The following is a 24,727-nucleotide window of genomic DNA, read 5'->3' as shown; positions in this document are numbered from 1 at the left end:
AAATATAACCAAAAACAGATCTACAACTTCCATTTATATATAGCTTGATGACAACAACAACAACATACCCGACATATTTCCACCAGTGGGGTTTGGGAAGGGTGGTGTGTATGCAGTACGCAGCCTTACCCCTGTCATGAGGAGCACAAGTATATGTTCTCTGTGCTTTCCTTTCAATCTCAACTTATAGAGGACATTCTAATCAGACCTGTTCTACTTCTTCTATCAGAATGTCAAACCTTTGCCTTTTTGAAGAGGCAAAAAGGTTTATGGTATTTGTTTACAACAGAGGAATCTTGAGTTGGTCTTCCTTTCTATGTCAACTGCATGCACCTAATTTACAACTCATCAAGATCTCGGGTTCAAACTCTTGTAATAAATAAATTTTGGGAATGCTTACAATACTTGGATTCAATCAAATCCATACTATTCAAGGAATTTTGTAAGTTTATTTTGACAAATTCAGTACTTTACAAGTATTCAAGAAATTGAATTTTTAGTATTTTGAAAATATATCAATTGATCGAGCCCTTGATAAAGGAATGAAAGGTTGTGTATCACACACCACCCACATATTCTTTTTGAATTACATGTATCTGCGAGATCAATTGTAAAGAATACTATAAAAATTCTTTACATTGTCAAAGTATATAAGTCAAATCATTCTTGATTAAGGTGCCACCTTTGATTCTCTTAATTATATTGTAAATTTATAATCATGGAATCTATTATATGTATAAATATTTAATTACGAACTTAGTAACTAAAGCAAGCTATAGATTTCTCCATCCGGTAACAAATTTAGAACTCATGAACTTCAAATTCTGGTTCCGCCTCTATAGCTAACAAAGGGGACCTGCCATACTGATGGGGAAAACATACATAGTTGGGATGATTAAGGTCCAGTGACTCCAGATAAGTTCTTGCAAATAAAAAAGAAAAGTTACCAAAGTCTAACATGAAGATAAGGTCCTATACTGCAAGCTACTTAAAGATCTATAACATTGTTGCTCTTATTCATGAGCAGCTTCAAGGTTGGACTTGATGAAACATCTCCAGGTTGATGTTGCCACCATCACAACTTTTGTTCTGAGTTTCAAGTTTTGCTGAATGATCAGAATTATCGGTTTCGACCTCTTGTTGCTGTGGTGATAATTGAGAACCTAGCACAAGTTTGTCACCAGGAGGATCACTTGCTTCCTTAGTTTCTTTTGCTGTTTCAACATTTCTTGATAAGTCAACTTCAGGTCCAATATGAATGCTTTGTGGTTCATCATTCTTTGGATAATTCAGATTTTCCATCATGAAGTCCATTGAAGTAGTCACAACTTGAGTTTCACCAGCAACCAGTACTGGGTTGATCTCGGGATTTGGATTCTCATTAGCTCCAACCTCTAGAGCTTGAGTCATCTGAACATAATTCTGTTCAAGAAATGTGCTTTTTAGTTCGTTGCTTGGCTGAACTTGAGTTTCTGCAGCAGGGGAAACAGAGTTAAGTTCAGCAAATAGAGTACTTTGATTGAATTGATTCTGTGGGTTTTCTTGTCCACCATGAGTCCATTGTTTCAGCTGAATCTCTTCATTCATTGGAGGAAGCCCTTGGGAGGAGTAGAGTTGAGTTTGAGCGTTTACAGGAGGAGATCGATGGATCTCAAGTTTCTTCGCTTCACAGTGAGCCAACTCTCCAGGCTGGAGTAAAGTTTGCATATACGACTGCTCAGGATTCGGTTGCTTATCATTCTTGGATTCAGATTCAATCAGTTGGTTGTCTGACGCCTCTTGAGACTTAGAAACAACAGGATTATGATGAATTTCACCACTTAGGCTGTTAAGGTTACCATGAAAAAGAATGTCAGACTGAAACATTGAGTCCATGAGTTGGTTTTGAGCTTTTTGTACCTGATTGCTAGTTCCATCACTACCTTTTGGTTCCAACATGGATTCTGCAACCATTTTAGTCCCTTCTGATTGGTTCGAGATTTCATATACCTGCATCACTTCATCCTTTTCAACCATTCTAAGATTTTCCACCGGAATGGTCAGATGGGATTGGTGGATTTGGACTCTTTGATCTTGATTTGGCTGCTGCAGCATGATTTTTTCACCCAAAGGAGAACTCACATTGCATCGTCCCTCGTTAGGTGCCATAACAGGAGCAAATTGGTTAGTATTCGGTATAAATGGAGCACTTGACATTGGGTTAGAAGGTAAAACTTGTTGTCCTGGTGCCACATTTGGCTGCTGCTGCTCTTGCTGAAGCTGGTTTAAGAGTGGGCTAGCAACTTGATTCCTGTGATACATTGTAGCTGATGGGGCAACATCATTTGCTGGTGTAATTGGGGCAAATCTCCCTGGCTGGAAGACTAATCCACGGAGCGTGGTGCTACTATTACCAACCCTCACGGTGATGAAGTACCCTGCATCAAAACGACCATCAACGACACCAGAAACCATCTGTCCTACACCGTTGTTACTGCCAATAATGCCATCTTTTTGGTTCACTTCAACAGCATTTTGTTGAACTTTCTTGATGCTTTCTGGTGCTGGAGACTGCAAATTCCCTCTCTTAGCAACACCTCCATCTTTACGCGGGCGTCCACGCCTTCTCTTTGCTGGAAGGATTGTTGGAGCAGAGGGATTATTATCTTGTGTAGCTTGCTCATTCATCCTGAAAAATCTAACTTTTGAATGTTTTGTACAAGCACTGTGTATTGTACTGTAATAAAAGGGCTTTTATGACTCGGAAAGGGTTGATTTCTCAAATGATCGATCACTATTCACTTAACTTTAGTGGTGAATACATAAATAAATTAATAAAAGTTTGTACTCCACCAGAAGTCATCTTTAGTGGAAACAGACAACACTTTCAATCTTTATTTTCATAGGAAGATAAAAATAAAGCAAAAAGGAAATTTCAAGTAAACAAATTTCATAGCAAAAGGTGAACCTTAAAATAAAATTACTGCGTTGGATTAAAAAAAAAAAATGAATTTTCAATATTCATCATGATCCTTTTGAATCCGTCTTCAAAGTAAAAGATTAAGGATATTTAATTAGAAATACAAAATGATCGAAATCAAAATTAAAAAATAATAATTACTTTTCGTGAATAGTTATGAAAAAGCTAACACCACTTCCGGTGTCTACAACGGAGAGGATATGAAACAGATTTTAGTTTTATCAAAAAGTTAGCATCACTTCTAGCCTCTCCAGACACATCTCTAGCTCCTCCAGACTTGGTTGGAGTGGGGCGTGTCTAGGGAGATGGGGAATCTAACCTTATTTCCAATGTGTAGCACATCGGGATGGAAATAATAGGGATCTTGATTCTATCGAAGAGCTAAAATCACTTCCATCGTCTCACACATCGAGGATTGAGGGATCTTGCTTCTATCGAAAAATTAATACCACTTCAAATTAGGTAGCGATCTAGGTTCTATCGAAAAGACATCTCACACACATCGAGGATCAGGTAGGGATCTTGATTCTATAAAAAAGCGATCATTTCAAACGTCTCACACATAATCGAGGATTAGGTAGGGATCTTAGTTCCATCGAATAGCTAACAGATAGGGATCTTGGTTCTATCGAAAAGTTAACATCATTTCCAACGCCTGGTCCGAAAGAGAGGTAAAAATTTATTGAATGAACAAATCAATCATATGATTATTTACATAGAAACACATTGATTAGATCTTGAAAAATAGAAGATAAAAGATGAATAACTTCCATAAACAACCAATCTTACCTATGTGCTAGAGTTATACATTCATATCCCAAAAACACATTTCTTTCCTAAAACAACTCCATTTACATTAGATCTATGTCATGTTTTTTTTTTTATGAATAAAGATTGTTAATCCATCAATTCATTGCACACATGATGTTTGATATTCATGTGCTCCTAAGTTTTTTTAATCAGAAAAAAAAAACTCATGGATAATATATATGGAGAAAATGAGAATTACCTGTTTCTAAATCTCCCAAAGAATTGATGGCAATAGAAATTCTTTTCTAGATCTAATTTTTTTTTGCCTTGAAGGAATTTCTTTTTCTCCTTTGGTTTTTAGACTTTTTTTTTTGTTAATATTTTTTTTTCAGTTGAGTTACCATGCAAATAATGAGAGAGGAAAATGAAATAAAGGCGAAATTTTTGTTGAAATTGTAACCATGCAACAATGGGCGATTTGTTTTTTACTCTAAAAGATCCAAATGGTCGTATGACTATAACTATTTATTAAGACGTTATCTTTAAATCAAATTACGTAGTAATTAAGATTATTTTCTCAATATATGAAGGTTTGTTTTATAAGTGATAATTAATATCATAACTATATATATATTTCATTCGCATAACATTCAAAAGTATTTTAATGTTATGAAGTTGTGAAAATTATATTATTTGATGAAACAAACTCCAAAAGTTAGCAACCACAACAACTAATAATGGTAGTTTGTCGATAGATATAATTTTTTGTTGAGATTGCAAAAGGTGATTGAAGTTTGTGATTTTATTTTTATTTGAAACAATATTGAAGACTATTTTAAAAAAAAGAGATACAAAAGTTAAATTATAAATAATAATAATAATAATAAAAAGAGAACTATCTACTTTTTATCAGAAATATTTTAGAACATTGAATTAAACACTCAAATCTTTATATTAATAAATAAAATGTTGTATAAATTATAGGAACCACATATTATAAGTACTAAATAACATCTTATCCCTTCTAGTTTTCTATTTACCAAAAATCCCTTAAAAATGATGTTTGCGGGATACATAGCGTTGTGCACGGGATACATTAGGTTTGATACATTCCACATAGCGGGATACATAGCGTTGTGCACGGGATACATTAGGTTTGATACATTTCATATAGCGGGATACATAGAGTTGTGCACGGGATACATAGCGCTGTGCACGGGATACATAGCGTTTGATACATTCCACATAGCGGGATACATAGCGTTGTGCACGGGATACATGCGGGATACATAGGTAAATAAGGGATTTTTGAAAATTTTGAAATAAGTAGGAATAAATGGATATTAAGGTAAGTAAAGGAGTGTAGTTAAGTAATTTGTCCTAAAATGTTTACAACAACATGCAAGGTACTATATTGCAAATAAATGGCCAACCTCTTATCAAGTAGAATTCATTTTCTTACTTTATATCCATGTAACTAGTGTTAAAAAAACTCATGATGTAAACATAAATAATGGATTGTGAACTCAAATTCATAATATACCTCTCCCAAAATAGATAAAGATATTAATTCAAGTCCCAATCCCATTCATTAAAAAAAAAGAAGATTTTTCGAGGAATAGTCTATAAATAAAAGTTTAATACATATGCTTTCGGTGGAGTTAATATTTCAATATTCACAGACTAAATCTGTTTTTAAATTAAAAGAAATTTTTTGTCAATAATTATCAAAAACATTACACCACTTTTCGTGTTTCCCATATAAAAAGAAAGAAAAGTGTTTCACAAATGAGAGAAAGATATAATAGGGATATTAATTCTATCAAAAAGCTATCATTACTTCCATCATCTCACACATTAGGTAGGGATCTTTATTTTGTCTATAATCTAACATCACCTTCAACGTGTTGTGTATTAGGGATTAGGACGAGTTGTATATTAGGGATTGAGACTATGAAGAGTATGATTTTGGTTCAATCGAAAAGCTAATACCATTTCCACAAGGATCTTGAACCACTTACACGTGCAAATAGGAGTAGTTGTATAATGGTGTCGGGTGCTAGAGGTGATTCAAGGTGAGGGCAAGCTAGCTAGTAAAATGTTTGCTTTCGTCTTTAAAAATTTGGGATCCCAATTGAAGTGCCTGAATTTTGATATTTTAATTTCACGAAACAATATTGGACATTATAAAAAAAAAATACAAAATTTAAATAAAAGAAAAAAAGAATTTTTTTTATTAGAAATATTTTAGAACAAAGTTAGTAAATTACAAACAAATTATTAACATCTTATTAACTAGAATTAATTTTTATTTTATAAATAATATGAGTAATTTATTATGTGAATTAAATGTTTAATGTCGTTTAAAAATACTATATTAAAAACAAGAAATATGTAAGAAAAAATACAACTAAACTAATATTATTTTTGGGTATATATGTATATATTTAACTAGAGATAACAAGTTTTGTAATGTTGGGCGGTAACACTACGGGTTATTGAGCGACAAATTAATGACAAATCTCATAGCTCATAGTTATATCATTTTTTAGGAGGATCAATATACATAAAAACACAAATAGTATATATTTTTGTATAACCAATCTATATAATTGTGAGGGTTAATGGAAAGAGATAATCATATATAAATGAAAATATACAAAGAGGTATATGCATACATATTTCTGCATAACTTTGTATAATTGTGAGAGCTCATTATTTTAATGGTTATTGGGAGAGATATTCATATCTAAATAAATAGATACAGTTTATATATATATATATATATATATATATATATATATATACTAAATACTACTTTAATTTCGACTCAGACGAAGGAAGACTCGTGTTTATTTGTATGTCTACATGCAATTATATATCAAGTTTTTATACGGTTTGTTCCTATTTCAAGATGGTCTATAATTTTTTCCACTCAAAATGGATGGTTCTTAATTTTTGTTCATGCTTTTAATCATTTAATGAAAATTTGTGGGCTAAAATACCATTAACTATGACTTGATTTCACCAAGTAAAAACTTAGAGAACTTTTACCTAATCTGACATAAATTGTGTAGTAGTAACTAATTCGCAAGACATAAGTCTAGAGATTTTTTGCTTTGTATGTCAAGAGTTTAGTCCAAGAAAAGTTCTCTAGGAACAAGTTCTGACTCTTTAAAGTCTTTAAGACATAACTTTGAGGATTCTGAAGCTGAACTTATGCCTCTATCTATATAAATTCTATAGGAACTAAGTTATACCTTGCGGGTTTTTTGTAAGGCATAATTTGTGCCTTAGGAATATTTTTTTGCCTTGAGAATTTTTTTCCCGATGTCAGGGGTATTTTCGACCACTTCATGTTACATAAAGTGTTGAAGAGCAAAAATTAAGAGAAAAAATTGAGGACTAAAAATTAAAGACCACCTCAAAATAGGGACATTCATGTGAATAACCGACCATTATACATTAACTACAACAAAAACAATTTTTTTGCAGCAATAAATAGACACTTTAATAAAGAGTGCTAAAGTCTTTACCGGCATTAGTTAAGTGTCATTAGATCCAATGTCGCTAAAGGCTTTAGGGACATATACAAAGAATGTTAATTGCCGCTAAAAATACATATTTAGCAACGATTGAGCTATTACTGTTAATTAATTGTCGATAAAGATCATTTTTTATGTTGTGATGTTATACATAAAATTACAAATATATACACAACTAGATTATCTAATGTATATACATTTAAAGGCAATGTGAACTAGATGAGTGTTAGTGAGAGTCTTGATATACAAATTCAGCCCAAAAGGATGATAGCAATAACAATTAATCATCAATCCCAAGCAAATTGAGGGAGATACTATAATTTATAATCCATCATCACAAATGTAGTACAAGAGATACATAAGTAAAATTTAAAAAATAATTTGTCACAAGATATTGTTTGAATAGAAATCCTTTTTCTTTACTTTTTTTCCTTGCTTGTATGCAATTCAACCTTCTTACATATCCTTTGCCAGCTCAATTCTTCACAAATTTCTTTAGGTATGATTACAAGAAACTTTTTTCTTCTAATACAAATTAATTAGTGATTTCTCTTAGGAAAAAAAACCAACTCTCCTATGTATTCCTTTGTTCTAATTGGAACAACTTTCATTACTTAGAAAAAGTAACAAATTAATCTCTCCATTTCCATAACCCTTCAATTATCCCTTTACAAAGAAATGGACAAATTTATCTTCTCCCAATTAAAAGATAATAGTTGGGACTTTACATAGTTTTGCCACCCATCCAAAATAAATAAAAACTAAATAGCCAATAGATACATAATATATATACTGAACAAGGTGAAAAGGCAGAAGCTCGACCTACAAGAAAAGGAATTGAGTTAAATTACTTGTTTGTGGTTTCTATGGATTGTGTTTTTTTTTTCAAACCCCTTATTCTTGAAAAGACCGCTATGCACCTTGACTTTTGGCTTTGTTCATTCCGTTTTATGTGTGCAATTATGTATGTTAATGTATAATATATGTATATCGATTAGGGGCATGTTAATATTTTCAGCCAAGCGGCCAATTGTGTAACTTATTCTCCATCAATATAAATCAAGTTACTCTAATTAATTAGTCAAAATGATACAGTTGTAATTATCCCAAATAATTGTACTTAAGGAGTTTGTTATTTCGTATTGATTTATTTGAAGTATAAACATGGATATTCTACTTATACACTTCACCTCCTAATTTTCCTCTCTCCCTGGCTGGAAGAATTATTGGACTTTGTCAAACAAACCACATAAACATAATTAATTCAACTTAATTACTCTTATAATCTTTCTTATAGTTATTTTTGGAAGATTAAAATTGCTTATTTTAGAAAATATGGTATTTGGTCAAATTTTTGGTAGAAAAGTGTTTCTGGGAATAACCGAAATTGTTTTAATTTTCATAAGCTAAAAATAATAGTTCTTTTAAAGAATCATTTTTGGGAAAAATAAACACTTCTGAAAAAAAGCTTGCTTGGTCAAACAAGCTAAAAGTAAGAAAAAATAAATTTCACGAGAATAACATTTTTCGTTGATTGTCTCCTCCCCCACTTTTCAGCACACTTATATATAACTATTTTTAGAATATATTTTTTTACTTACGTATCAAACATAGAAAATAAGTAAAAATCTAGTACGTACTTATTTTGGTGAAAAACGTTTTACTTCATTATGGGACATACCCTAAGAATTAACATTTTGACAAGGTAGTATTTATATAACATGTTTATGTAATATAATAATTGTTAAATTTTAAATCAAAATCATAACATAACAAATATCGGTTAACATCTGATTAGACATTGACGTGCACTTAGCAACATAATTTAATTAAGCAATTAATGCAGATATTTAAGCTTTTATTATTGGTTTGCCCTCTATGCTCTTAACATAATCTCAATTATTGATACACTTTGCTCAATATGTGAAGTATTCCGTTATAACTTTGAACAACTTTTAGAGTAATGGACTCAAGTATTGAAGTGTGTGACCAACTCATTCAAAAATTTAAGCGGTTAGATTGATTGTACCTTTATGTACTTGATTATTATATTTAATACGCTTCTTCATGTGCAAGCTTGATTCTTTTTCTTTAGTCAAGCACATGAAAAATCATTTTGGGTAATGATGAAAGTGAGACTCATATCTAGAATCTCTAGTATGCTTTACCGTATTGAAGTGTGTGACTAAATCATTTAACAACTTAAGTAAATAAATTGTACAAACAGGGGCGGACCCATGTTGGTTCCAGGGGGTTCACCCGAACCCCCTCGGCAAAAAATTACACTGTATATATAAAGTAATTTTCTGTATTTATGTGGATATATATATTTTGAACCCCCTTAATGACAAGGAAAAAGAGATAGCCCAGTGGCAAGTTCCCTGAAAATTAAGCCTTATGTCGAGGGTTCGAATCCCTCATTAGCTTTTTATTTTTTCTTTTTCAGTTTCAGTTTTTTTTTTTTTAAGGTTTCAGTTCCATTTTTGACGTTTTTTTTAGTTTTTTATTTTATAAAACATGCTAAAAGTGTGGTTTTAAACCCAAAAAAATTCAAGGGTCCGCCATTAAAACTAAATACTACGACTTTCTTGAGATTTTGTTTTGTTGGCTTATATATACGCGTTTATACTTTTATTTTTCGAATCCCCTGAACAAAAATCCTAGGTCCGCCACTGTGTACAAAGGCAACTCTCAGCTCAAATAAAATATATTAAAAATTAAGTAGTACGCAAAGTAAATCTTCATTAGTGAAGGAGTCATACTGAACATATGGAAGAAAAGATCCAATAACCAACAAATAATATGATAGCTATAGCAAAGAAAATAATTGATAATTACTACTAAATTCGAAGAATAATATTGTATGAGAGTAAACCTAACAATGTTAATAAAGAAACAATAGTATTCAACTATCCCGTTACTTTCTACCCTAATATTCAATGAAGGAAAGGGAAGCTTTGTTTAAAGTGATAGTAAATTAAGGATAAGATATAAATTATAGTGAAAGTGATGGATGTTCTTATTGGTTGGAAAAATATGAATCACGCCATCCAATTTATGAATTCTACGTTATGAATTCTATTCGACATTATATATATATATAAAAGTTTTTAAAATTATTTTCGAATAGAAATTATTATAATATATTTTATATGTTTTCTTTTCTTTTAACCATAGTTTTTATTTGTAACATCAGATTTGAGCATACCATTTGTGCCCATTGTCCATATATGTATGTGATTAAGATAAATAAGTTCAAATTAAATTAATTTACACTCCTAAATCGCTAATATTGATATTTCGTTCACTTCTAAGTGGTAAATTAAATTATTAGCCCAAATCAAATTAAATAATACCTATCAATTATGATTTATGATGATAACTCTACGAAGAAAATCTACTTGTGTTTGTCTTTTTATAGATATACATTTTTTATTTTTGATTTAATAATATATTTCTTTTTAATAAACAAACTTTTTACATATTTTCATTTATAACAACTTAATGAAATCTAAACGTCGCCAAAGAGTTCGATCTCCTACCACGAAGTTACCAGAAAAATAAGGAAGACATAATCAAGCAATAGTGGGACAGGAATTTTGAAATTCCAAATCGTTTGAATATACAATTTGAATCATGAACTCTTGACTATTGTCTTTTCTTTTTATTTTTTATTCGATGTTTGATATTCTTATTGAGATCCTGATTAATTTGTATTTGCATTACATAAAATTCATTATATTTAAGAAGATAGTATTTTTTAACTTTCCATATTGAAAATTCAAATTCTATTTTTTTTTTATTAAAACTATTAATTTCAATTCTGATCAACCTTATTTCACATAGTTGAAAACAATTTTAATCCTTTACTCTAAAGGTAAAGTAAAAATAAAAATGGTAACACCAAGGTAATTAGATTTCATAATTGTCGGCAAAGTGCATTTTTAATCTAGAAAGTAATGATAATATTAGCATTATAATTAATGATGATGATAAATTCTTAATACTTTTAACAACAAAGTCTTAATAAATCAATAACAGAAAAAGCTTAATTGATTTCCTACCTTCTAGAGCATCATTTTGCTTTATATTACTCCTATGTATTTTTAACCTCCATCACATCGATCATCATAATCAATAAACATATGTTGACATAAAACAAATATTCTCTATTAATTATATTATATATGCTTATTATTACACATTTTATTATGATTCCCATGAAGATTTACAGTGTCACATCAATTTGTTTGCCCCTCTTTAATACTAACGGTATTTGTTTCATTTTATGTCCTCCTCAATTATTTTTATTGTTGATTACCCTAAAATTAAATTATTAAATCAAATTTTATTGATTTTTAAAATTAAAACTCAAATCACTTTCGATTTAAATTGGTCGAAATTAAAAATTAAAGCCAGTTTGTTGAAAAAAAAAAAGAACTGGTTAGTGATGTGGCTCGTTTAATTGTTACGGCTTTTAAAATCCTATTTGAGCAATTAGTGAAGAGTGATACAAATATCCATTTTTTTAAAATCAAGATGATAGCATAACAAAATAAATAACTTGGTCATTTCTAAAAGTTCAATAACATATATAAACTTTTTTCCCTATATTATTCACACACATTATGTAATTTATTTATTTTTTAAAGATGTGTGTGATGACACTCTTTTTTAAGAAAACCTTGATTAAGAAAGAAAGTAGGAAAAAAGTTGTTTGAATTTCTTTTGATATGCCCTTCTTTTAGGCTTTGCTTTTTAACGTGATTTCCTCCACAGAAACAATACCACAAAAAAATTAAAAATAAAAAATGTAGAAGATTCTTTGTAAAAAGTTTAGTGAAAGAATAGGAGGAAAATGAGAGTATAGGGTAAAATATGATTAAAGGAAGATAGCCCAATCATCATCATCTATTCATCTAATTCGTTGACACCAAAAAAAATTGGTACTCCAAGCAACCATCGTGGTGGAATCAGAATTTTATGTTTATAATTTTAAATTCAAAAGATAAAATAAACTTGTTGATTCAGATCGAATTTAGTTTCAATAGCATGTCAAAATAAATTTTGATCCTAATACATTTTTCAAAAATTGGTTTAAAAGAAGGAGAATTGTTCGGGCCATATAAAGAATCTGAAATCTCATTCCTCACTAATGTGGGATTCCTTTTATCATCAAAATCAAAATATCTTTTGTTCAAATAATGTATTAGTATTAAAAAGTTTATTAAATATTTATGAAAATTCATTTATTTTCTTATATTAATTTCGGATAGGTATAAAAATTCTTAAATTTAAATCCTGGATTTGTTCACAATGTTAGAGTACATGTTTGTGCTTTTCACTTACATTTTTCTATGTTAATAACTCAATACATATCACTTCAAAGAATAATTATTACTTCGTTTGTTCATTTTTATTTGTTTATATTTAATAAGAACGACATGTAAAGTAATATGGAGAAGTAATTTATGTTGAATTTGAATGCTAGGAAAATGATGGGAGGTCTAATGATTAGGTCTTCCCCTAAATGGCCATACGTACTATCACTCATTTCCAACAATAATGACTTGTCTTTTATTCAACAAGGTAATTACTATTGCAAATGATCTAAAGTAAGAAAATCATATAATTTTACATATTTTAAGATTTTTTTGTACACATTTTTCACTAAATAACATCATAACTTCTTGTTTTTTTTTTAATAATAAGAATTATTTGCACGCATTTTCAAGAAAATAACATCATAACACCAAAAATTTAACAATTTCGTGTCCGTCGGCAGGCTTTAATTGGTAAATTTGTTGGCTTTTTCAAAACATGTCTAAAATAAAATAAATAAATAAAAAGTCAATATCATCAATAGAAACTAGAACATTAAAAGTAAAATTGTGTCTTTACATATTTGACTCATAATTGTACTCTTTGTTTGTTTTCCTTTTACTCCTTAGTTTCAAATTATCAGTCGTAATTTTTAAAAATAATTATTTTGAGTTACTTGCCATTTTAAAAGTTAGTAAAAAAATTAATTACTTTTTCTTATTTTATCCGTAGTAGATAACACTAATAGTTGTTCTTAAATACTATAAATATTTCAATAGAGTATAAATTATGAAGGTAAAATAATTTTAAAAAGACCTCAAAATTAATTATTTTTAAGAAGCGTGTAAAAGAAAAATACTACAAATAACTTGAATTCGAAGGAGTAAGTAATTATTTGAGTATGTTTCAACTTTTTGGAGACAAATATACATTTATATAAGTGTTTGGAAAAAGCCGTTGATGTAGGTCGAAAATAATTGTATAATGACAAATATGGTTTTCATTAATTAGTCGTTTATTTTATGCTTTCACCTTTCAGATGGTTAAGAGATTTCTTGTATTAGGGTTTTGTTTGTTGACATCATTTCCCCCTAAGAATACCTTCTTTATTGGTCCACAAAAGAAATATAATACAAATAAGTGGTGTGGCACGACCTAAACTTATGGCATGTATTGTCTGCGTTGGCTCGACTGATATTACGAATTTATTCGTTAGTTATAAAGCCTAAAGAGTACGTATATTATGTAAACTTGTGATGTATATATCGTATAAGGCCTCTTACAAACTCAGTGTTCTCGTTGAACTTTCTACCATCATTGTACTAAGGAGGTCCAACTCTAATACCATATATGTCACTATCCAATTTAGTTTAGGGAAAATTGTATATAATAGCAAACTATTAATTCAAATTAAATGCTATAAATATAGTTTGATTTAATTGTACCTCATAGCAAACTGTTGCTATTTCATCTCTCCTGGTGAATCTCGCTCGTCACTCTCGTTCTCTCCCTCGCCTCTCTCATTTTTTATACAAACGCAAGTGTATAAAGTGCATTTGTATTTGTATAAAGCGAGAGAAAATTGTATATATACATATATTTTCGTTCCCCTCTCTCTCCTCTCCTAGATCTCGCTCGCCACTCTCCCAGATCTCTCTCTCTCACTCGCCTCTCTCACTTTATACAAAAAACGCAAATTGTATAAAATGTGTTTGTGTTTGTATAAAGCGAGAGAAAATTGTATATATACATATATTTTCGTTCCCCTCTCTCCCCCTCTCCCAGATCTCGCTCTCTCACTTTATACAAAAACACAAATGTATAAAATGCGTGAAAATTATATATATACATATATTTTCATTTCCCTCTCTCCCCTCTCTCAGATCTCTCTCGCCACTCTCCCAAATCTTGCTCGCTCACTCGCCTCTCTCACTTTATACAATTGATCTTTTTGTATATGTATATCAAAGCAGATTATACAATTGCTTTCTTTTGTATATGTATAGCGAAATATACATATTTATGTTTGCTATGGAGCGCAATTATGCAAACTTTGCTATAGCATACAAATATGAATTTTGTGTTTGCTATATGTGAAAGTTGCTCTTTAGTTTATAGCACGTATACGGCCCAACTAACTCACAAATTTGTCCCTCGAACTTAATTGGTCATCTTCGAACTCAAAAGCATATGTACCCAGGGGCGACTCAACGTAATTGGGGGCCTAAAACAAAATTTCAATTGAGGCCTAAAAAATTTCATATATATGTATTTTAAAAATTATTTTTATAACTATTTAGATGCAAATTATTACTTTAATTTTTTTATAAATGATTTTTTCGAGTACTTCTTTTTATTTAAAATGATTAGTTTAGGTAAGATTTTATCAATTAACGTTGAAAAATATTATTTTATTAAAGCAATCATTATATGACTTGTTAACACAATTCTACAAGCAACAAGTTGACAAACTTTAAGCAAAAATGAGTTTAAAAAAATAAATAATGTGAATGTTAGAAAAGAAAAAAAAAAATATATATATACTTTTTATTATAATAGTTAATTTTTTTAATAAAAAAATAACACATAATTTGTTCTTGGTAAAAATTTGAGGCCTTCCAAAATTGGGTGCCTAAGGCACATGCCTTAACTTTTATAAGGCAGAGCCACCCCTGTATGTGCCATGTGAACTTTGTATTGTGTCTTGTAAAGTCCTTCACATTCTCTCTTCTATTTCAATGTAGGATTCCTCTAAGGTATCATGTTCATCTATTCTTCAAAAGCTTGCTAGTCTAAAAGTCTTGTCAATCCTTTTATGTGATTCAATTGCTGTCACAAGCGTCAAATTGTGTGCTTATGAATTATTTTTTTTATATTATCAGGTCACCTTATAAATAACCTAATCAAAATCAAGTAAGATCGTGTGTTACAACATGTAAACTACATTGATAGTGTTACTTTTATTTTTATTTGTAACACTGATTAAATTTATTTGGAACAAAATAGGAAAGCTTGTAGAATATTATGCGCATGTGTGTGTATACAATATTATAGTTATTTTAAATATATATATATATATTATAAAGTGTGCCTTATTTCTTTTCACTTGAGAAATTGTCAAATCAATACAGAAATATGAAACAAAATATAGTAATATTGAGTATAATTTTAAAAAATCCATTTCTTGTATTCATGACGATCTTCATGTATAAAATAATAATATTTGAAAATGCTAAAACAAAGTTAAAAGCTACTCTGATGGTATAAATATAATAGTTTAATTTTCACATACTATAGCAGCAGGTATAATTATTATTATTAATGCTTATTGTATAAATTTATTACAATTTGTCACGACCATATTAAGTCCATAACACGTAAATTGTCCACTTGTACTATATTATTACCGACCCCGAAAGCACACGTATCATTTGAATCTTATAAATTTTTTTACTTTCTTTTCATTCTAATATGAGATTCACTTCCACCCTCCAGCACTTACACTATAATCACCCTATAAATAGTATGATTTATATATATACACACCGACAAAACATAACTTCAAAAAAATTTAACAAAAAACAAAATAAGAAGAAAGAAAAGATAGTCAGGTGCACTAACCGCGCTTTCCTTATAGTTTGGGGTCCAAGAGAAGGTTGGACCGTAAAAATATAATGTATATAATTTTATCCTATATTTCTACAAGAGATTATTTTTACCATTTAAATTCATAATTTTCTGATAATCACACGATAACAATTTTATCAATTACATGATACATCGCACAATGAGTACCAAAGGTGGTCCTCTAATGAGTACACTCCAAGTTAAAGCTAAGTCTCTCTCTCTCTCTCTATTATAGTCATTGAGAAAGACGTCTACTTCATCTTTGTTGCACACGTATAGTAATTACAAATATTTGGAGAAAGAAAACATTAAACATTAGTCTATCTATGTTTTTGTAGTGTAGTGAAAACATTAATTGTATTTTAATTAAACTATTATTATTCATACAGAGAAGCCACCACATATATTATATATAAATATAGATGAAGATTATTATGCAACTTATAATTTAAGGACAAATAGGGATGGGACATCACTGCTGCAGCAAACAGAAAGTGAAAAGAGGTCTATGGTCTCCAGAAGAAGATGAAAAACTCATGAGACATATCACCACACAAGGCCATGGCTGTTGGAGTTCTGTTCCTAAACTAGCAGGTTTCATATACACATAATACATATTTTTGTTGATTTCTCATATTTTTCTTTAATGGAGGGCTTCTTGTTTTATGGTTTAAGTTTTGTGTTGAATTGTGCAATTGTCTTATCTCAAAAAATCAAACTTGTTATATCATGCATAGCTAGAGAGAGAATCGTATGTACACATTTTTATTTACTTGATTATATATATAATACTCTTCCCGTTGTGCGATTTGATTATTTTTTCATGAGCCAAGCACCATAATTTTCTAGTAATTGTAGTGACAAAATCACTTGAAATGTGAGTGTCAATCATTCGGTCAACATACTCAAAGAGTGTTTTTTGAGAAGGAAGGAATGCATTTACAGCCTCTCTCTCATATTTCGCTGAAATGCTTCCGACCTATAAAGGACATCGTTAGACCTTTATTATTATTATAATGTGTGACAGTGAGAGTTGAATTGATCAGACTCTCTTTATAATCCGATCTGATACATACTATTTCATTTAAGTTAAAAATATGTACGATGATGTTCTTATTCACTTAATTATATTTTCGAACAATTTACAGGGCTACAAAGGTGTGGAAAAAGTTGTAGATTGAGATGGATAAATTACTTGAGGCCAGATTTAAGAAGAGGTTCATTTACTGAACAAGAAGAAAGAACAATCATTGATGTTCATAGAATATTGGGAAATAGATGGGCACAAATAGCGAAACATTTACCAGGTAGGACAGACAATGAAGTGAAGAATTTTTGGAATTCTTGCATTAAGAAAAAACTCATTGCTCAAGGATTAGATCCAAATACTCACAATCTCCTCAAGAACAAATCCAACAATTCAACCAAAAAATCCAACAATTACACTTATCATAATCAAGATTCCACCTCAATTTTCACTATTGATACTTCAACAAATAAAGAGATAATTTCAATGGATTTGAAATCTACTCTTTTCCCTTATTGTGATAATATTACATACAATTACACTCCTATTGTTCCTAACATTGAATACCAAAACCCTACTTACGCGTGGAGCGAGCAGAGAAATCATAATACAGTAACTACTACGCTTCAGTCTCAAACAAGTGATCAGAGAAATCTTGTTACTACTCGAGATTCCATGTTGGATTTCATGAGTTGTTCTTTAATGGAAAGCGCGGCTAATATTAATGTGTCATCTTATATAAATGAGAATAGCATGTGGAATGGAACTGGACTTGAACCAACAACCTTAAATCCTATCAATGGACAAGAAGATCAAGAAATGCAAGTAGTACAATTACAAGGTGATCAGCAATTGCCAATTATTCAGACTAAGTTTTGTGATGATCAAGAAGATGTCTACAAGGTGGTTAATGGCCATGATCAAACGGTGGAAAAAACGTTCAACGACAACTCTAGCTTCGATTTTGAGTTTATGGATTCTGCATTCATGCCTTGTGGATTATACACCAATGTTAATTCTATGGATCAACTTTCATGGGATTGTTAAGAAGTTTTTTTAACAAATTTTTTAGTTTCCTAGTGGCTAGTATATCTTTCTTGCATGTTTATTTTGTATTACACTTTTTTTTGGGGGGGGTGGGGGGGTTATAAAGGAAAATGGTAGTTGTAGCTTTATGTCAAAAATGATCATGATTATTTTGAAAAGATTAATTCATGTTTAACTTGTGGAAATGAAAAACGAAAAAAACCATGATTACAATGTCTGTTGTAACTATTGTCATGATTAATTATTTCCTATTAGTGGTGATGTCCAATAGAGACATTCACTAATTCTAGAATTAATGTTGCTTGTATATTGTTCTGTTTTATTTTATATGACACTCGTTGTTGATCTGTTCAAAAAAAAAAAAGACATGTGATTTCTCAATTTAAAATAAATCACTTTTACACTTTCCATTATTCTCTTAACGAAAAATTTTTATACCGTATTTTTTTTATACAATTTATTAAAAAATACCATGTGTTCACCGCAAATAGTCTACTTTTGGAGGGGTTCTTTTCTCTGAGTTCCCCCAGCAATTCATTTATAAGATTTTGAAACTGTTTTATATTTTTAAAAATCAAGCATGTATAAAGTTCAAATGAGAAAGAGTCAACAAGTTTAAAAAGGTAGAATAAACTTTACAAAATTGGGATCATTAGCAAAAAAGAACTTTTGGGACAAAGTGATACACGATTAAATCACTCTATGATAAATTTTTTTAACTATTATAACAAAATGTTGTTAGGACAAATTACTTAACTACACTCTTTTACTTACCTTAATATCTATTTATCCCTACTTATTTCAAAAATTTCAGAAATCTCTTATTTTACCTATGTATCCCGTATGTATCCCGTGTACAACACTATGTATCCCACTATGTGAAATGTATCAAACACTATGTATCCCGTGCACAATGCTATGTATCCCGCATGTATCCCGTGCACAACGCTATGTATCCCGCTATGTGAAATGTATCAAACCTAATGTATCCCGTGCACAACGCTATGTATCCCGCTATGTGAAATGTATCAAACTTAATGTATCCCGTGCACAATGCTATATATCCCGCAAACATCATTTTTAAGGGATTTTTGATAAATAGAAAACTAGAAGGGATAGGATGTTATTTAGTACTTATAATATGTGGTTCCTATAATTTATACATGTTATACAAATCATATAATATGAAATATCAGTTCCACAAAAATAGACTACTTCAATAAAATGTTATTATAAAAATAATTGTTATAATAGAAAGTTGGTTTCTCATGTTTCTTTGAAAAAGAAACAATATATTCGATGTAATCCTACAAAGCGGAAGCATGGGAGGATAGGGTATACACAAAACTTACCCTTAATTACCTTGGGGGCAGAGAGGTTGAGGTTGTTTCAGATAGACCTCGGAATTTAGCCATAGGAGCACGTAAAGGAAACACCATAGTTCTGTTTTTTTAATGTTAAAAAGTTGAGGTTCATAACATATAAAATGATCCAAAACAGTCATAGGACTGACTGTAGGAGACTATGGATGATCTCATTATTAGGTAAAACACATTTTGCAAGACATTCAAAATATGATTATTGCAAAGTGTTCTTCACCGATACAAAAGATCAATGTACTGCAAATCTTATAAAAGGGGAAAAAACTGCTTAAGCAAACAATTTGACTCATTGCAGCCGCTATCACAACATACTCTCTGGAAACCATCCATAGTATTAATCTTCATCTTCATCTGCAACAAAAGCTCCAGTGAGATTAGGACAACTACGATACAAGAGTTGAAAAAAACTAAAATAGACTACACACAACATAAAAGAAAGTCATTCCAGCAAAAATAATAGAGCGCAGAAGAGTAACTTGCGGGAGGCACACACCTCAAAGCATACAGACACAAACATGGAGCACAAACTTGATGGTTGAACATAGGGTCAATAGGATACTTTCTCCATCAGTTTCGTTGAGCCTTTGGTATTGTAGTATGCTTTTACTCTTCCTTTTTTATAACCATGGTGTGTGAGTCAATTTGCGCACACCTCGATTAATTCCACCAGCATAGGTACCAAGCAACTCTGTCCATCAAGGCTTGGACAGATGAGAAAAATCACCTAGTGTTTTCGCTTCCGCTGGAATTTGAACCTAAGACCTTAACTCATGGTTCTACTCTTCCTACATAGTTACTAAAATGGTTCCCATAATCTTAGATATAAATTTCACATGTCATTTTCATGCACTGCGTACCAAAATGTTCCCATCCATTTTATTTTATTCTTGGCAAAGTAAAAAATTTGACTTTCAACATTTTGACAAGGAGTCTTCAAAACATCTTTTTGTGCTTATTATGTGTTGTGTGATGGTTGGCACGGTTCTTGATGCGATCGGGTGAGATTTTAGTGGTTTTGATATTTAGAGTTGAGTTATATTGAAATGATGGACTTTGGTCAACATTTCATGATCAGAGCATTGGATGGTGATTCTGTCACTTCCGTTGAATTCGGAACGTCAAGTTTGGTCTAGTAGGGTGGTTGGTTCGATTCTCGAGACCTTAGGTTGTGATTTGGGTATTTGGCCTAAAGGCGTTCCGAGGGGGTATTTCTATCATAACAATCCTTTTTTTTAAAATCTGACAATTCCATTGGCTTTGAAACATATTTTATGATAAATTTGCACTGTCGGTTCATGTTTATATGCTTCCAAATGAGTTTCGAGGTTCAAAAAGATGTTTGAAGGTTGCTAGTGCATACTTTTAGTGACGGAAAATGGGTTTTAGCGACAAAATTGCTGAGTTAAAAATCTAAACGAACTCATTTTGTATTTTGACATTTTGGGAGCTAGAAAGATCCATCTCAAGTGATAATTGATCTATTTTTCTCCTATAATCATTGGGTACGTATTTCTAACCTTATTTTACTCGTTTTCCAAGAATATTCCTTTCATACTTTGCGATTTCTATCCACAAAGTGGAGTTTTTAAACCCCAACGTAGAGAACAAAAATTGTTGATTTGAAAGTCAATTTGGAAAGGGTTTTCATTGATTTTTGGGATTTAAGGTCCTTGTATTGAGGGTAAACTGATTTTGACAAAGGTTGTTGGACATTATCTAAGTACAGAGTACTTCTGTCAAAATTAAGGTATTGAAAATTGTAAAGAAGCAACAGATGGTTGTATGCTTGGATGGAAAAATTGGTTCCAAGCACTGAAGTACAAGAGAAGATTATATCTAAAACGACAAGCTTGGTATGTGAAAATATTAACATCTAAATTCTTAATTATTAGTTTATGTTTAAAATTTAACTTAATACCATCATTACATTATATTATAAATAATTCTTGTCAAAGTACTTTTTACCATTGAATGGTGGAATTTATACTTGTTGGGTTTAACGACTAGCTCTGTTGGGTGTGAACATGATTGGATTATTGGAATGTGTTTGAGCATGTAAGTACTCGTAGTGGTTACTTCCTATTAATTCATTTTTTCTTTGCATAGACAAAATTACTAACATTAAAATACTTCATGCAACATATCCATACCAAAAAAAGCAACAGATTGTTGCATCAAAGATTGAATGCCCCCCTTGGTTTGCCTCTTTAGTCAAAAAGGCTACCATCAACTCTAATTCAAAATGTGAGAATGAGGTTAGTGTCAAATATTCGTTTGCCTCTTTTGCCAGAGCCCAATCAATGACCTTCAGATATAACACCCAGACACCTTTACCCTCAGAAATTAACCTAATGCCCAAGCCAAAACCTATCAGTAATATAAACCCAACCAACACCTAAGGCCATTTAACACAAACCACATCCCATGTCGCTGAAAACAAAATATAATTCTTAAAGCTTTTCTTTTCATAGTTTGACAACCAAATTATGTCATGTATAAAAGAAATATTAATAGCATATGGAAGCTATATTTCATGAGAATTTTAATGTGATCTAATTCTAAATTCATCATTCTTGGTTCTGTTATTCCACTACTTATTGTCTTTTCGTTTTACTTCAATGGTGGTAACAGAGTACCTGTTTTGGGACAAAAGCTGTTTAAAGGTGGTACATCCCAGAGGAAACCACCTGCTTGTTACTGGGTTTCAAAGAATATGCATGTGCGGAATTTGTGCAAAGTGTGAAAAAGATGCAACCGAGATTGATCATCCTTTTTCCCATGAGTATAGGAATAATAGTTTTGCCCAAAAAGAGCTTCTGGAAGGAGAAAGTGAATCAGTAGAAGTAGCAAGGGAGCAAAAGAGATAACGGCCCAGTTGGTAACTGTAAACATCTGCATTGCTGAACTAAGCAAATATTTTTTTTGTTCATAACCGATAAATTCCCGACGCCGGAGGCGCATGGCTTGAAACTTGATGGATAACGGGCCCTCTCTTCTATTGTTCTCCACTTAAATACAAAGTTTTTCTCTATGGCAGTATTCTAACCAGTGACGTGTGCCTAACCCACACAACAAAAACTTAATTCTGGTTGACCTTTTATCCAGTATCTTTTCTTTGCTCCGTAACTTCCTTTTAAGGTGCAATAGTCATCTAAGGAGAAAACTATACATGGTACTGGAAATACTAGGGAAGCCAATCCAAATGCATAACAGATATTTGAGGATAGTCGAGGTACTGTTAGATCTCGGTTAAATCTCACAATACACGCTTCATCTTTAAGGTCAACTCAATTATCCTTGTAAAACTAGCAAATTACATGATGAATTGGGAAGCTTTAAATGAACAACAAGATCCATTAACATCCAAGAATTAGATACTTGCAACCCAAAAGTAAAACTAGAATCCATTGAAACACAATCAAAATTATAAACTTCTTCACCATATTTTAAGACAAATACAAAAGAATTAAGATAGACACAAAAAAATAGGATCTTTTCAAGAAAGGACTCCGATTTGCAATGACGGCCAATATCCTTAAAGACAACTTTTCTACAGTTTTAAACAAGCTATTCACTATTTAAAGACATCCCTAAGAATTTTAAGGCATGGAATCACTAATGATTCCCACATTTTCTAAGGATTCCTCTATCAATTGCACTGACCTCCCATTGCCCGACTACTTCCTCTAGAAGAACAAAGATTTATTTTACCCACAAATAACATTGACCAGCCCAAACAAGAATCCTTTTTTCAAATCAGCCATCTTGTATGTATATCCTCCAATAAATTTTAAGGGCAATACTACTACCTCCATTTCAATTTGTTCGTCTTACATTAAAAGAATGCCTCTTTCCCTTTTTGCAACTCTTTCACTCCAATTTTTTACATGGCACATGTAAGACCACAAGACTAAAAGGGCATTTTGCTACATTCAACACCGACCACAAGATTCAAAAATCTTTCAAATTTTATTAAATTTCATGCCAAGTCAAAACATATTTAGCAGTAATCAGTAGTAGAGACCCTCATTTAAGCACATCTGGGTTATCAATTTCAAAGCTTGTGTCTTTACAAAGTGACTGCACAATTGCTAATAGATAGAAACAGTGAAATGCAATAAAGGGTGTTCAATCGAAATTCGGTTGATATGAAAACTTACCAAAGTAACGGCGTTCATTAGCTAGCCTAGATTTCTCAAGCAATTTGTCGAGATCTTCATTGCTCTTAGCTTCCCATTTCACCATCTGATTGGCAGCCACCACACCAAGTCCCATACCCAACAAATGTTCCCATGGATCTACACAATTGAAACCAAAAATTCAGCAGCTAATCCCAAGAAAAAACAGAAAAAAAATTAAAGAAAAGGGGAGAATAGAAGAATACGGCGCATGTAAGGAAGTTTTCGAAGGGCATTAGAGTACATCTGGGTACCCAATCCCAAAAGGGCTCCCACCATTGTTGCACTCAACGGCATCTTTTTCTTCTTCTTCTTCTTCGGGGAAGAAATGGTCAGTCAGTCAGCAGCAGGCGAGGAGTATAGGCTGAGAAATTCCACTGCCCCTTTTTCAATAGTATCGGATTCTACTAGGGTCGGGTTTGGGCCAAACCCATAAAAAATTGTAAAGTTAAAATTTATTTAGTGCGACTCGAGGACACGCAAATTGAGATAATTAAAATATGTGATTTGTATATGGAAATATGCTTAATTGGTATGAATAAGGCAAAATAAATAATAAGATGGAATTAAAAAATTTGGGCATTTAGAAGTTATTTTATAGGAATTAGGTGATTTTTTCTGTTTTTTGTGTATGTTAGCTCGTAAATGTTTTGGAGATATGGCTTTCGAATGAATTTCTAGCAAAATCTTTACGGAACCCTCGGAATTGGGGAGTAGTACATGAGTTATTACCATCTTTTGCATATATTTGGGTATTCAGGAGTCATTTTACAAGAATTTGGCGATTTTTTCAGTTTTTGTGTGTGTTAACCCTTGAATATTTTGGTGATATGATTTTCAGACAGTTTTTTTCAAAACCTTTATGAAACCCTCCGTAGGGAGTTGGGGGA

The 24,727-nt window shown here is 31.3% G+C and overlaps 3 protein-coding genes across 3 annotated transcripts; 1 reads left to right on the top strand and 2 right to left on the bottom strand.

Moving 5' to 3' along the window:
* Positions 1 to 780: 780 nt before the first annotated feature.
* On the bottom strand, positions 781 to 4,047 carry LOC125864977 (uncharacterized). Its single transcript, XM_049545126.1, has 2 exons — positions 3,969 to 4,047; positions 781 to 2,668 (listed from the first exon to the last, which is right to left on the bottom strand). Exon 2 carries the CDS (start codon positions 2,665 to 2,667, stop codon positions 1,030 to 1,032), a length of 1,638 nt encoding a protein of 545 aa, XP_049401083.1. The 5' UTR covers position 2,668; positions 3,969 to 4,047; the 3' UTR covers positions 781 to 1,029.
* A 12,612-nt stretch (positions 4,048 to 16,659) lies between these two features.
* LOC125864994 (transcription factor MYB41-like) lies at positions 16,660 to 18,277 on the top strand. Its single transcript, XM_049545146.1, has 2 exons — positions 16,660 to 16,797; positions 17,352 to 18,277. Exons 1-2 carry the CDS (start codon positions 16,668 to 16,670, stop codon positions 18,275 to 18,277), a joined length of 1,056 nt encoding a protein of 351 aa, XP_049401103.1. The 5' UTR covers positions 16,660 to 16,667.
* A 1,424-nt stretch (positions 18,278 to 19,701) lies between these two features.
* On the bottom strand, positions 19,702 to 24,250 carry LOC125865017 (uncharacterized). Its single transcript, XM_049545168.1, has 3 exons — positions 24,044 to 24,250; positions 23,820 to 23,957; positions 19,702 to 20,010 (listed from the first exon to the last, which is right to left on the bottom strand). The coding sequence occupies exons 1-3, from the start codon at positions 24,132 to 24,134 to the stop codon at positions 19,994 to 19,996; spliced, it is 246 nt and encodes an 81-aa protein (XP_049401125.1). The 5' UTR covers positions 24,135 to 24,250; the 3' UTR covers positions 19,702 to 19,993.
* Between the last annotated feature and the right edge of the window lie 477 nt (positions 24,251 to 24,727).

This window comes from Solanum stenotomum, chromosome 5 (assembly GCF_019186545.1).
Source record: "Solanum stenotomum isolate F172 chromosome 5, ASM1918654v1, whole genome shotgun sequence".
In the NCBI taxonomy this organism is placed as follows: Eukaryota; Viridiplantae; Streptophyta; class Magnoliopsida; order Solanales; family Solanaceae; genus Solanum; species Solanum stenotomum.
The sequence above is the reverse complement of the archived record's forward strand: the minus strand, read 5'-3'. Positions and strand labels throughout refer to the sequence as shown.